At 37.4% G+C, this 15,249-nt stretch overlaps 1 protein-coding gene across 1 annotated transcript; it reads left to right on the forward strand.

Annotated features, from left to right (window-relative positions):
• The first annotated feature begins 10,536 nt into the window (after nucleotides 1-10,536).
• On the forward strand, nucleotides 10,537-14,959 carry LOC149245433 (putative disease resistance protein At5g47280). The gene is made up of 5 exons (XM_089455593.1): nucleotides 10,537-11,293; nucleotides 11,622-12,031; nucleotides 12,435-12,790; nucleotides 12,885-13,093; nucleotides 13,945-14,959. Exons 1-5 carry the CDS (start codon nucleotides 10,639-10,641, stop codon nucleotides 14,781-14,783), a joined length of 2,469 nt encoding a protein of 822 aa, XP_089311719.1. The 5' UTR covers nucleotides 10,537-10,638; the 3' UTR covers nucleotides 14,784-14,959.
• Nucleotides 14,960-15,249: the final 290 nt, after the last annotated feature.

Here is a 15,249-nt window from a genome sequence, read left to right on the forward strand (position 1 = left end):
AAAATGGATACCTTGCACCCTTTTCAAGTACATTCCATTTTCAGATCAGGAGATCACCTTGATTCCTTGATGATGATGATTACACTTCTTCCTGCTTCTCTAGAATGTAGAGACTTGTATATGATTCAATGTGTAGTTCTTCTATGGATCAGTTGGGGTTTTCAAGTCTTCTTACAACTTCAAATTTTGTCCCTTCTTCATATTTTAGGCTTGTTTTTGCACGATTTCAATTTTGTCTTCTCCTGCAAAAACCCTTGGTCACACGTGTGGTTGGAATATGAACAAAATTACCTCATTTTTACTTTGCTTGACCTTGACTCCTTATCTTGACAATTCATCTTGCTAAATAGTCCTTATTTAACCCAAAATTTGGCTCCTTTAAGTGATTGCAATTTTCAGCTTCTATTGTTCTAGGATGATGCCCTAATATTTGCACGTGTGGAGGAGAATTAGCCCAAAACAGAGGAGGAAATGCTTCTCTCTTATTTATTGTTCCTTCGCTGGTTATAAGGTTCCTTTATCTTTCTTAATCAATCTCTTATTGAATATTCTTAGATGCTTTTCTAATGCTTTGGCCCTTGAGTTTCCTTCTTTAAGTTGTCTTTCCTTGTCTTGACACCTTAGCTCTCATACCATGTTGAGAAATCTAGGGCAACTAGATTAGGTGATTTTTCCTACTTTGATAACTGCTTGTTATGTATTTTTACTTAACTTTATTAGATTGTTCTTACAATTGATTATTATTAATGTTATTTATCATCAAACAACTACTAAACAATAAAATCAAGGAGACAATAGGACACAAGATGTAGGCAATCAACTAGAGCCAAAACCTGTCCAACTAAGAATAAAACCCACAAGAATTCCTCTCTTCTTATAGAACTTCAATTGATGAATTCCAATACATATGGCCCTTGACCAAGACCCTCCAAGACCAAGTCAAACCTCGATTCCAACAACTTCTACAATTTTGACTTGCCCAACAGATTCTTCTGGAACTTCGACCTACCCAACACATTCTTCTGCAAATTCAATATGCCCAACAAACTCTTCTGCAACTTCGACCTACCCAACAAATTCTTCTATAACTTTGACCTGCACAACAAATTTTCCTATCTAGCAAATTCTTTTGCCCAACAAATTCTTCTCCCTAGTAAATTCTTCTCCCCAACAAATTCTTATGCCTAACAAATTCTTCTACCCATAAAATGTAAAAACCCTAACACAAGACGAAGAGAGAGGCCCAAAATCTTCAATCTAGTTCTTCTCCTTCCTTTTTGTCCTTTTTCCAGTTTTTTTCTTGAGAAGATCGAACTTGCTTGAGTGAGTCACAATGAGGTTGATTTCCTTCTTATTTATCGGCTTGTGAGGGGTACTAATTGCTCTCGTTAGGCCAACTTGTGCCTTCATGTAGGTTGACTTGATATTTTTTCCATGACGAGGTATTGGAGGGTATTTTCATTATATTTTGACTCAAATAGATTTTCTTTACAATATGTAACATGCCCAAATGGGTCTTCAATACATGGCAATGAGTCAATTGATTTTATGACAAACCTAGAAGCACTCTATGAGTGCTTGACCTAAAAATAAATTTCCCTTAAGCATGAAACCCATGCCTCAAGAATAATAATAAATTTATTTTTCTTTTTTCATTAAATACATAAGATCATGATTACATATTCCATTATGAAAATTGAACCTAGTTACATATTTCAACATAAACATCCCAGGAATAATCCTAAAACATTTGCGATACATGCATGAATATGTGTTGGCTCATTGAACTCAATTATAAGGTGAAAGATACAAGTACACAATTACAATGATGAGACAATTGTTCCAATAGTGGAACATTAAGTCACTTTTCTCTTCTCCAAAGAATAGTTTTCTCTCTTATGCCAAGTAGAGAAACCAAGACTAGCTCTCAAAAGCTTAAGCCTCCAAAATCCCTTAGCTTGAGTTATGAGGTTGCTTTTATAATAATGGGAATGACCCTTCATATTCCCATGAATCTTGGGCTTCTAATGTGTCCTTTGGACTTTTAGTGACTCTTGAACTTCTAATGGCTTTTGGAATTCTCCTAAAGACATTTTTTCCATATATGACTAAGTGACTTTTCATATTCCACATATGACTCTTGGACTTCCACCCATTACATTTTGTCCTTTTGTTGATAATAAATCATTACATTCCACATGATGATGTGGAATGACACATGGACACATATTGACCATTATGATGACGCTTGTACAAATTACAACTTGACGTTTATGACATGGACTTCATGATGAGGTGGCAATGACAAGTTGTCTTCCTTGCTGCTTCACCTTGCATTCTTGGTGGTAGATTTTATTTATTGCTTCATCTTCATGAAATCTCCTCTTTGTTTCTCGTTTTCACCCTACAAAGGGTATTTGATAAATATTTGAATCCTCTATTTCATCATCCAGTTTCCTTTTCTGTCTCAATCCATGATCTGCTTCACGTCCTCATGATATCTCTCTTTTGTTATTCTTTTATGCATGTGTTTCTTGGTGCTTTATCCTTACTGTCTACTTTCAAGCACCACCTTGTCTGATCCAGATTTAAATAGGAACACAATAAATTATAGACATAACCATGAATACAAAGATGCAATGGAAATAACACTTCATTTCATTAATGTAAAATACTAAATATGCTTACAAACAAAAATGGAAATAAACCAGCTAAGGCGATGGTAGCTTATCTCTGAGAAGTGATGTGGCGGCTACATGCCTCTGAACTGTGTTACAATGAGGCTTGAAGGCCTATTTATTGTTGAGAAATAATGGAAAACCATAAACATCCAAAAACATAACCCTAGAAGATGAAACACCAAATAATGGGCCTCTTTTTGGTAAATTGGTACATCAACTTCCCCGAGTCGTAACTTTGGCATACGATCTCTGTTTGACGTGCACAATATCTCGTTAGAAAGATCTATCCGAGAAATACAACTTTGGGAAGAGAAGCATCAATCCATGAACCCATGTTACTGCCAGATTTCCCAAAAAATGTCGTTTAGGGCCTCAAAACAGCTCCGAAAGTTCAGGACCCGAAAAACTCCTAAAAATAGTAAATTGTGCTACAATTAAGGAAATTGAAAAACTGAAAGAGACAGTTGTGGGGGTCCACGTGGGATAGGTGGGTGGCCACCAACATCCACCTGGATCATTCCTCCCCCATTAGGAAGCAATGGTCCCCATTGCATTGACTTCATCCATCTGCTGAACTTGGTCCTTGGTGAGTTGTTCTGCAATCTTTGATGTGTCCAATAATGGTGGGAAGCATGGTCGAGGGCTATCCACATTGAACACTCAGTGCAAGAGAAGGAATGGAGGAATGTTGTGTGTAAACTTGTGTGGTGCCCGATGTTGATCATGTCGCAACTTGTACTTATCACTTTTCAGAAGGGAGCTGTGATGCATCGCCCCATTGGGTAGAGGTGCTTTGGGAGTCAGATCGAATGAATGCTTGACCTGAAAGTGCAATGGTACCCTTGTGGGTGGGGAGAAGATGTTCCTTTGTTCTTTCATGACCTATCCCTCTGCTGCTGCTGTGTGGAGGAACGATTCACAGGGGCAATGGATGTGGAGATGATCTTCCCCTTACTTTGGGAGCGAACCACACAGAAAATGAATTTCCTAGTCTGGGAGATGAGCTTGCTGCATTTCTTAGTAGTGATTAAAGAGGTGGCGGTAGGTGGGGCTACCTCCGATATCTTGTATAATGAATTACCCAAAGAAATAATAACAACACGAGGCATTGACTCATACACAGCATGTCACCTCCATAAGTATGGTTGGCCTAATAATACATCACAAACATCTAGAGGTGCGAGATCACATAATACCTTGTCTGTGAAGGGTTTGATGCTGTAGGGAAGGTGGCACTGCTAGTGAACTCAGAGATCTCGTCCTTGGTGAAGCCACCCGATACTGTACGGCTGTAGGTGTGGTGTAGTCAGTAGGCCCAACCGCTTCATGACCTCTGCTGAAATGAGGTTCTTTTGGCTGCCATTGTCGACAATGAATTGCAGCGGTGAACCCTTCACCCACATTTGTGAGTGGAAAAGACGCTCCAACTCTTCTGGGTCTTCGGGCTCATTCTTCGGGATCTTGGCAGTGGCAACAGTAGTGCTGGGCTCTGCATCAATGATTTGCTTCCCTTTCCCATTCCCCTTGTCGGGTTCTGACTAAGGGTCGGAACATGCATCTGATTCTGAAGCCTTCAACTCGGCCACCAACGACTGCTTGGTCCGACACTCACTTGTATTGTGAGTGGGGCTCTTGTGGAGCTCACAACACTTTCCTGTGTCCTTCTTTGACTTTGTGGTGTTATTCTTTTCTTGTAGCTTCGACGTGTTGTCTTGGGTTGCCCCGTCTTGGCTTTGTCCTTGGTTTTGCGATTTGGGGAAGCCTTTCCCTTGCTTCGGATTCACAGATCCAAAGTCTCGCTTCTTCTGTTTAAAATTATTCACGATCTTGACAGCGTATCAGTACGCCGTGCCGAGCGAAGAGATGTTTAGGAACTCCATCTCTTCCTGGATGTATCTTTGTAGGCAGCCAAGGTATTTGAGTACCAAATGTAGCTCAGAATCCTTGATACCCAACTGTGTGCGAAGGGTATGAAAATTTTTGTGAACTCTGGCACATCTCGGCCCCTTCCCTGCTATAGCATGGTCCACTTTATGTATTTGTCCTCATGGCTTTTAACAGGGTAGTACTGCTCCTTGATGGCATCCCGGAATAAATTCCAAGTGGGTGTGGCTGAAAATAGTGAGCTCGTACTTTCATCCTTCTACTCACAGTAGGTTTCCCACCAGTCCTTGACGTGGGGGTCTGCTTTGAGAAGAGCGAAAATAATCTTTTCCCGACTCAAAAAACCATGAACAGAAAAATACCCTTCTAGCAGATTTAGCCATTTATCTACGACATATGCGTCTATTTGACCCTTGAAGATGGGGATTTCAAAATTAACTTGTACCTTAAAGGGTGTGGCGTTTCTAGAGTAGCTGTTGGAAGCCGATGTGTCGCCCCTGGGTAGTTGCTGAAGGATCTGGGCAAAGTTTTCCATCATTGCATTCCTTTGTCGCTCGAGGGCTTCTTCAAGCAATATTTTGATAGGATCTCCTACCCCCTCGTCTTTCTTTTCATCCACCATGGGAGGCAGTCGGGATTTGCGAGGTTGGTCTTGCAAAGGTTCGACTAGCTCAAGCCCTAACTCCTTATATCCCGACCTCGTTGGTGACATGCAAAGAAAAACAAAGAAAAAACAGATCGCTCTGATACCACTGATCCGTATTTAAATAGGAACGCAATAAAGTATAGACATAACCATGAATACAGAGATGTAATGGAAATAACACTTCATTTCATAAATGTAAAATACTAAAATATGCTTACAAATAGAAATGGAAATAAAACAGTTAGGGCGATGGTAGCTTATCTCTGAGAAGAGATGTGGCAGCTACATGCCTCTGAATTGTGTTACAATGAGGCTCGAATTCCTATTTATTATTGAGAAACAATGGCAAACCCTAAACATCAAAAAACCTAACCCTAGAAGATGAAACGCTAAATTGTGGGCCCGTTTGGGTACACTGGTACATCAAATTCCCGAGGTCATAACTTTGGCATACGATCTCCGTTTGACACGCAGAATATCTCGTTAGAAATATCTATCCAAGAACTACAAATTTTGGAAGAGCATTTGTCCATGGACCCATGTTACACTCATATTTCCCAAAAAACGTTGTTTAGGGCCTCAAAACAACTCCTGAAGTTTCGGACCTAAAAAACTGCTAAAAATAGTAAATTGTGCTACAATTAAGGAAACTGAAAAACTGAAAGAGACAGTTGTGGGGATCCACATGAGATAGGTGGGTGGCCACCAACATCCACCTAGATCATTTTCATGCTAAGAAGGTACTCTTGCAAAAAATCATTCATGAAGATGCAAGATCAGTCTTAAAAAGATCTATTTTATCACTAACTAGCTCATGATAGGCCTGTGAGATGATTTAAAGAAGTGGGATTGATTAGGAGGGTGTGGTCAAACTCATCAAGGATCAAAAGATACCTTCAATGTGGGCTTGAGCACTGAAGAAAAAGAGAGAGAGAGGCCAAGGGTGTAGGGGGGCACTTCAAAGAGATGAAGCAGTGAGGCTTGATGTCTTCATGCCTTCAAGGTGCACTCATGCACTCAAAGAGACTAAGAAGGAACAAGTTTGCACTCCAAAGAGATGAAGTAGTGAAGCTTCAGGCCCTCAAGGTACGCTCATGCACTCAAAGAGACTAGGAAGGTGTAAGGGTGCACTCCGAAGAGACAAAGGAGTGAGGAGTTGGGCCTTCAAGCCTTCAAGGTGCACTCATGCACTCATGAGGAAAAGGAGGGTGCAATGGCGCATGATGAAGAGATGAAGGAGAAACACTCAAGCCTTTAGGTTGTGCTCATGCACTCAAAGAGGGTGCATTTCTTCATGTCGAAGGAGTGTTCTCAAGCTTAAGACTTTGTGACTATGCCATGTGCTCAAAGGGAAGGATGAAGCTTCATGCTTCGTAACTGCGCTATGTGCTCTAAGGCTTCATTCTTCGTGAGTGAACCATGTTCTCTAAGCGAAGAATGAAGCTTCATGCTTTATGACTATGCAATGCGCTTAAGGAGGGAAACGTTATTCAAGCTAAAGGAGTGTGGTCATAGTCCTAAAGTGCACTCATTGTTTTGAAGTGTTTTTAGGCTCTTAGAGTGCGCTTTTGAAGGCAAGAAGGTCCTTGTTTGTCCAGATTATGATTTCTAGGGGAGAGAAGGTCCTTGTTCTTTTGAAATGCACTTTTTCACTGAGTGTTTGAAGTGCACTTCATTGTTTTGAAATGTGCTTCGTTGTTTCGAAGTGCGCTTCGTTGTTTCGAATTTGCTGAGGCTTGGAAGGGCGTGGTTCTCTCCAATAGTGCCTACTTGTTCATCCATAATGTGCTTTTAACTGGGGGAGGCAACACAAGGCTAGGTGACTTATCCTTAGGAAGTACTAATGCACTATGAGAGGGAGGATACTTTAAAGAAGACTTAGTACACAATTATGGGAGGGAAATAAATGAGGATCATGAATAAGTTGTACTCATCACCTAGTAAGAGGATTAATGCCTTCAGAACTTGCGCTAGGTTGAAGGACTAAGAAGAGCTCTCACAATGGCTAAGTCTGGGACCAGAAGAATAAGAGAAAGAAAATCCCAAAATGATATCTAATATAATGCACTGCGTAAACCCCCATACTTAAATTCAAAAAGAGTCAAGGGATCTCTACTTGAATGGTTCATGAGGCACAATACTTGCTAAGGTTTTGCAAATGGGGTAGCAAGCTAAGTGGGCTTGATTGTGGGGAAAACTCCACAGTTAAGCGCGCTTGAGGCAGAGGAGTTCTGGGAGGGGTGACCTCCTGGGAAGTCCTGGTTACCGGGTGCAAGCCCCGGAAGTGATGGTTGATGCTATGTGATTCATTTCACTAGTTTCAATCCCACTTCTTCACCCCTGTGAGCATCACCCGATGCAATGAGTGCTAAGTGAACTATTCGAAAATCATGAGAAATTAGTCAGTTACGACTACCTCTCATGGAAATGGTCATACATGAATGACTTACTTAACGCAGTTGAATCCCAAAATGATATCTAATATAATGCATTGCGTAAACCCCCATACTTAAATTCAAAAAGAGTCAAGGGATCTCTACTTGAATGGTTCATGAGGCACAATACTTGCTAAGGTTTTGCAAATGGGGTAGCAAGCTAAGTGGGCTTGATTGTGGGGAAAACTCCACAGTTAAGCACGCTTGAGGCAGAGGAGTTCTGGGATGGGTGACCTCCTGGGAAGTCCTGGTTACCGGGTGCAAGCCCCGGAAGTGATGGTTGATGCTATGTGATTCATTTCACTAGTTTCAATCCCACTTCTTCACCCCTGTGAGCATCACCCGATGCAATGAGTGCTAAGTGAACTATTCGAAAATCATGAGAAATTAGTCAGTTACGACTACCTCTCATGGAAATGGTCATACATGAATGACTTACTTAACGCAGTTGAATCCCAAAATGATATCTAATATAATGCACTGCGTAAACCCCCATACTTAAATTCAAAAAGAGTCAAGGGATCTCTACTTGAATGGTTCATGAGGCACAATACTTGCTAAGGTTTTGCAAATGGGGTAGCAAGCTAAGTGGGCTTGATTGTGGGGAAAACTCCACAGTTAAGCGCGCTTGAGGCAGAGGAGTTCTGGGAGGGGTGACCTCCTGGGAAGTCCTGGTTACCGGGTGCAAGCCCCGGAAGTGATGGTTGATGCTATGTGATTCATTTCACTAGTTTCAATCCCACTTCTTCACCCCTGTGAGCATCACCCGATGCAATGAGTGCTAAGTGAACTATTCGAAAATCATGAGAAATTAGTCAGTTACGACTACCTCTCATGGAAATGGTCATACATGAATGACTTACTTAACGCAGTTGAATCCCAAAATGATATCTAATATAATGCATTGCGTAAACCCCCATACTTAAATTCAAAAAGAGTCAAGGGATCTCTACTTGAATGGTTCATGAGGCACAATACTTGCTAAGGTTTTGCAAATGGGGTAGCAAGCTAAGTGGGCTTGATTGTGGGGAAAACTCCACAGTTAAGCGCGCTTGAGGCAGAGGAGTTCTGGGATGGGTGACCTCCTGGGAAGTCCTGGTTAAGTGATGGTTGATGCTATGTGATTCATTTCACTAGTTTCAACAATGAGTGCTAATCATGAGAAATTAGTGAGTTACGACTACCATGGTCATACATGAATCCCAAAATGATATCTAAATGGTTGATGCTATCCCAAAATGATATTCCCAAAATGATATCTAATATAATGCACTGCGTAAACCCCCATACTTATGTTCTAAAATTCTTTTAGATCCACTTTATTTTTCTTTTTTGTTTTCTAGAGATGGTTACGACTACCATGGTCATACATGAATCCCAAAATGATATCTAATATAATGCACTGCATAAACCCCCATACTTATGTTCTAAAATTCTTTTAGATCTACTTTATTTTTCTTTTTTGTTTTTAGAGATGGTGCATCCCGAAACCTTGCATCCATATAAAATAATAAATTTTTCTTATACCAAATCTAAAACTAATTTACAAATCATTTTCAATCCAATAATAAATTTTCCCCTCTCATTAAAATTTTCTCAATATTACAATTCAATTTGAATTTGTCATGAATATTAATTTCAAGATATTCAATTCCATCTAAATTTATCATGAATATTAATTTCAAAATATTCAATTCCATTTGAGTATGTCATAAATATTAAAGATATTAGTATAATCATGAATATTAATTTCAAAATATTCGTATAAAGATATTTCAATTTATTATTGTTGTATACAGAAATGTCTTAAATGATGTTATTAGATGTAATTATCATATTTTTTATTTTATTAATATTAACAATTATACTTCTATTGAAAAAATATATCCTTAAGAAAATTTAATTTTTTATTATTTATCCAGCTGTGCAGGAAACAGCTGGCAAGTAGCTTCTACGAGGTTGAGAAAATCGCTGACTGGGTAGTTTTCTAAAACAGCTAGGAAATGTCCACCCGTTCTCACCAAAACAGCTTTCTGAGATGCTGCATCCTTGAAAAACGCAATACCGTGTCGGTACTTTTGACCGTTGAATTCGCTTTCTCATTTCTTCATTCCGATCGACCTTATTTTTTAAGAATGAACGAAGTGCAGTTGTACTTGAAAACAACAACAGCAACGCGAAAGAAATGTTGTCGAATCTGCTGCGAAATTATCTACATTAGCGCTTTTTATGGAGCAAACATTTCTACTTTCATTGTTACTGTGCAATTGCACCGCCTTGCCTAATATGTATACTATGTATAATATGGGCTCAGTTATTAATTTAATAATTTTTTATTAATATTTTTCCTGTTACAGCTTATTAGCCAAATGTAGCGGTATTCAGCCTTAGTTTACTCAGGGTAGATATTGGCAGCATTTTTTCGGTATTGTTTAATCATTATATATTTTAAAATTTTTGGTTGGAATGTAGTCATAAAAATTTAGTCAAATATTTATATTATTTAAATTAGATTTTTTATTATATCAGAAAGAACCTTTCGAGAAACTTAATGCGTAAAGTTCACACCTTAAAATTATAATTCACCAAATCCTTCGCAACGAAAAAAACCAAAAAAAAACCTCCATAACGTGTGAAAGGTAGACTACGGCGCGCGCATTTTTCTCCCTTTGCGTTTCATATGCTTTCCGTGTCTGTGCAAAGTGACGTGACAAACAAGTAGTTCGCGTTGAATGAAGCTCATGACGTAACAAACAAGTAATTCGCGCTGAATGGAGAGCGCACTATAGCACAACCTCATTGCTTCCGCCTGAGTACTTTCACCTGATTACGTGACTCTTCTTATAATTATAAATGGACGCTCCCGAGTTCCACAACAAAGCAGTGCAACGTGATAAAATCTATAAGCAGCGAAAGTGCGTAATCAAGTAAGAACAAGAGGATTCTATAGATATATCGAAAGGCGAAAGTATTCTAAGAATTTGAGCATAGGATGGATCGCTTGAATTGCAAGAAATCATGCAGTAGATTAGATGTGCTGCTCACTGGCCTTATTCAAACACTTCAGCAGATCTGTTTGTTGGATTTACAAAAGCCCAAACATGAGCAACATCCCATCTACGAGCGGTTCTTGAACATCCTTATGAAGGGTGTTGAATTGGTGAACAAGTGTGAGAAAACCAGCTCTTTTAAAATCTTACAGAACCTTAGATATGCCTCTCAAATCCACCAATTGGAGAAAGAGATCTCTGACTTCCTTGTATATGAGATGCCAGCCGACATGTTTCTTGAGGTGAAGAATCTCGTAACGGAACTGCAGAGCTTTCGCCATCTTTACGATTTGCGGTCAATTGATGAGACGAAGATGAATGAAACAATCTCCAAATTCACGAGTGATCACCGTGAGAATGCCATGATGCTTCAACAAATGGGCTCAGATGACATGTCTGATGGAGCTTTCAACGAAGCTCCTTGTAGTTTTGATGGGTTAGTACAGTCTGAATTTGTAGTGGGGATGGAAAACAATATTTGGAATTTGAAGAGGATTCTACTCCAGAAAGAGGTGTCCGTTGTCGGGGTGCATGGCATGGGTGGTATTGGCAAAACCACTATGGGATTGGCTCTATGCAATGATCCAGAAATTAGAGGTGATACTTTATATCTCTACAAAGTTCAATTCTTGTCCATCTTTATCTATATTTTTGACCTACTTGGCATCGTTGCAAAGACGAACCATCGAGACATGCAATTAAAAGATGTTATTATTAGCTTTAGTTTCAATATTTCTATTTCTTTATATATGATTTTCATATACTTTATCAAAATAAAGATTTTAATGACTTTTTTTTATGGTAAAAGTATATAATAATTTTTTTGGGTAATAAATTGTGAAATTTTAATTAAATATATTTCGAAGGATTATATTTAATTTATAGAATTTTTATCTAAATCATTGTTTTTTTTTTTGCATGTTAGGTGTTTTTCAAAATAATGTTATTTTTCTCACTGTCACACAATCCCCAAACTTGAAGGCAATATTAGATACAATGTGGGAGAAGATTATTGGTAAGAAGGCCCCTGAATTTCAGAATATGGAGGATGCACATAGACAACTACAACAACAACTACAATGGAAATCCAAGCCAACTCTTGTAGTGTTGGATGATGTTTGGTCTAAAGCAAATTTGGAAATATTGTTATTTCAAGGAGAAGGATATAAGACTCTTGTGACAACTCGTAATCATTCTACCATCCTCATAACATCCTCTACTCAACTTTATGAATTGCCACTACTGGATGATGTTGCTGCCTTATCCCTTTTCTGCTTTTGGGCTTTTGGGCAGAGATCAATTCCAAGTCATGCAAATGAACAACTAGTCAAGCAGGTATACCTTTTACAATATTGGAATGCTATTTATATAGAATACACAATGTATTGAGTTTAGCTAGTTTTAATATTGCAATAATGTCTACCATCTATATAGATGCTCTAAAGTACAAGGTATTATTATAGTGGTAACTAACTTTGATGGTATTGCATTCTTCCTTAAAACAAGTTCCTCTATTTTTAATAAAAAGATTAATATTTAACTAAGAGAGATGGTATATATAATATTCTTGATAATCCTCTACTAGAATAAGTTTTGCATAAAAAAACTTGATTTAGATATTTGTATAGATCCACAAGAGTTAAGCTTTGGCAAGAGATTTATGCTTTTTACACCAAAATATTAAAGTTAATTTGTTTTCCACCTACAAAATTTGATGTTATTGATGGGTGAATCACAGGTGCAAACAAAATGTAAAGGCCTGCCACTTGCTCTGAAGGTGATTGGAAGCTCTTTGCATGGTAAACCTCAACCAGTGTGGGAGAGTGCAAGGAACAAGATTTCAAATGGAGAATCAATATCCAATTATCATAAAGAAGGGCTTCTCAAATGTTTGCAGACCAGCATTGATGTCTTGGATGAGGAAGTACAAGAGTGTTTTTTAGACTTGGGTTTATTTCCCGGGGATAAAAAAATATCCATCACTACATTATTGGACATTTGGGTGTATGTACGAAAGATGGATTGGAATGATGCATTTGTCATCCTGTTAGAACTTGCAAGTAGAAATCTATTGAATTTAACAAGCAATCTCAAGTAAGTTCTCTCTTTCATGTTTGTAGTGCTCATCTCTTTTATCTTGGATTCCTATGTCTTATATATTGTGCTTTTTGGTGATTGGACCTAATAGGAGTGAAGCAATCAAATATGGAAGTGTCAATGAGTTGTACTTTTCTCAACATGATGTAATGAGAGACTTGGTTCTATATTTGTCATCTCAAGTCAATATACTTCATAGGAAGAGGTTTCTTATGCCTAAAAAGGAGCATAATTTCCAAGGAGAATGGGAATTTCTCAAAGATCAAGCATTTGATGCTCAAATGGTTTCCATTCACACAGGTGAGTGATTTTATCATTGCTTAAAATATGCACACTTACTTCCTTCAAAACATTGAAGTTGAAACTATTGTATTTGGACAATAGTTGCTTCTTTTATTTCCTCTTTGTATTTCATGCTAGTTTGTAAGTTCAATAAATAGGATATAGGTCATGGATGTGGGTTAGAACCAAAATGGAGATATTTTTACCAAACAGTTATTTTGCACTTAGGATATGCTTTATCCAATCACCAAATTCGTGTAAGATATATGCTAATATTTCCACTTTTAAGATATAATAGGGCCTTAAAGGACAACACCACAAGTGTCTCTAAAATGAAATTGGTGACAATACTTTAATGTTCCTCATCAAAAGCGTTGTTGAAATAAGCATTGGAAATGGACTCTAAGGGACCATCACTAAAGGAAATAGCTAGTTTAAATAACACTTTCGATGAGGGGCATTATGGGGCCATCACCAATTTATGAATTGGTTAATAATGCACCAAACATAGATTTTCTTATTTAGCATTTTTTATAAATAACACACTCTAGTGTACCTCTCACAAGTGCTAAACAAACAACTTTAGAAAAAATATTAAATTTTGTTAAAAAAAAATCATATTCAACATTTTGAATTACATATGATACTAGGCATTTTGCCAATAGTTTTGTTCATGTTTTTGGTGAGTTTTATTCCATATATACCCAATAGATTATCATTATGTGATTGATATGAGTTGATCACAAACCAATTTGTAAAAATTAGCCCTTAATATCAAGTATTATAAAACATATGTAATGATTTCACATTACGTCCCTATAATATATAATGTTCTAAATAAACTTTGTATTTTTTGTTCATGTGTGTAGGTGCCATGGAAGAGAAACAATGGTGTGGGATGAATTTTGATGATGCAGAGGCTCTCATTTTATTATTTTCTACACACAACTACTTTCTTCCTTTGTTTTTAAGTTCTATGAGAAAATTGAAAGTCCTCATAATATTCAATTATGGATCCAAGAGGGCCATAGTGAATGGTTTACGAAACATATCTTCACTCGCACAACTCAAGGCTATTCATTTGGAGAGGTTGATTGTGCCATCACATCAAGAGAATGATAAAGTCTTACATAATTTAGAGAAGCTATCTTTGAGTTTATGTGAAGGGATTGGAAACATATCAAGGTTCAACAACACCCAAATGAGCCTAAAGCTTCCAAAAATGCTAGATCTTAACTTAGATTATTGTTATGATTTAGAGGAGTTGTCCCCAACAATATGTGACATGACATCAGTTAAAAGTTTGTCTATCACTAATTGTCACCTTCTTCACAAGTTACCTAATGACTTGGGGAATCTCATCTCACTAAAAATGTTAAGATTATCTGCATGTCTAGGTTTGAATGAGCTTCCAACATCTATTGGAAAACTTGGAAAGTTGGAATATCTAGACATTTCATTTTGTCAAAGTTTAAAAGAACTTCCTGATGAAATAGGACAACTAAGGAACCTTGAGGAGATTGACATGAGAGAGTGTTCTCGAATAAGGAAGCTTCCTAAATCAATTGGAAGGATGAGATCTCTAAAGCATGTTATATGTGATGAGAATATAGGGAAAAAATGGATGCATATCAAGATCTCTACCGTCATTGATCTTAGAGTTGATGTGATGGAAGCACAATTTAACTTGGATTGGTTGGATGGTTGACGTCCTATTTTGATATTATATCAAGTCATATTTATGTATAATGTTGTAGAAGTTTAACTTTATAAGACTTTATAGCCTAATAGATTAGTGGTTTGAAACTAAGAAGTCAGTGGATTCAGATTGTAAGCTCTTGTGATTAATTTCACTATTTATTAAATAAATATTTTTTTTCACCATTATTGGCCAATAATATTCTTTTCTTAAATATTTTATCCTTTTATGATTTGAAATATATAAAACACTTATAATTTATAAATATTTTAAATTAAAAATTTAATTTTTTTTCAATTGCCAATAACCATTATTTATAAAAATCATTTTTGAACAAATTCACATATATTCTAATTTTCTACTGCTTCATTATTGCACTCCATTGCGTCCTCGATGAAAGAATGAAATGTCCATTTGTGCACGGTAGTAGATGAAATGGAAAATCATTTCCTCGTTCTAATGTTTAGAAAAACTA

This window comes from Pinus tabuliformis, chromosome 7 (assembly GCF_031772625.1).
Source record: "Pinus tabuliformis cultivar Carrire ecotype Pingquan chromosome 7, CPIR1, whole genome shotgun sequence".
NCBI classification, from domain to species: Eukaryota; Viridiplantae; Streptophyta; class Pinopsida; order Pinales; family Pinaceae; genus Pinus; species Pinus tabuliformis.

Excerpts from the sequence above, each read along its gene's own strand:
- LOC149245433 (XM_089455593.1), top strand. The coding sequence starts at position 10,639 with ATGGATCGCTTGAATTGCAAGAAATCATGCAGTAGATTAGATGTGCTG. Across the intron at positions 12,032-12,434 it reads ATGAACAACTAGTCAAGCAG|GTGCAAACAAAATGTAAAGG; the intron begins GTATACCTTTTA and ends GGTGAATCACAG. Across the intron at positions 13,094-13,944 it reads AATGGTTTCCATTCACACAG|GTGCCATGGAAGAGAAACAA; the intron begins GTGAGTGATTTT and ends TCATGTGTGTAG.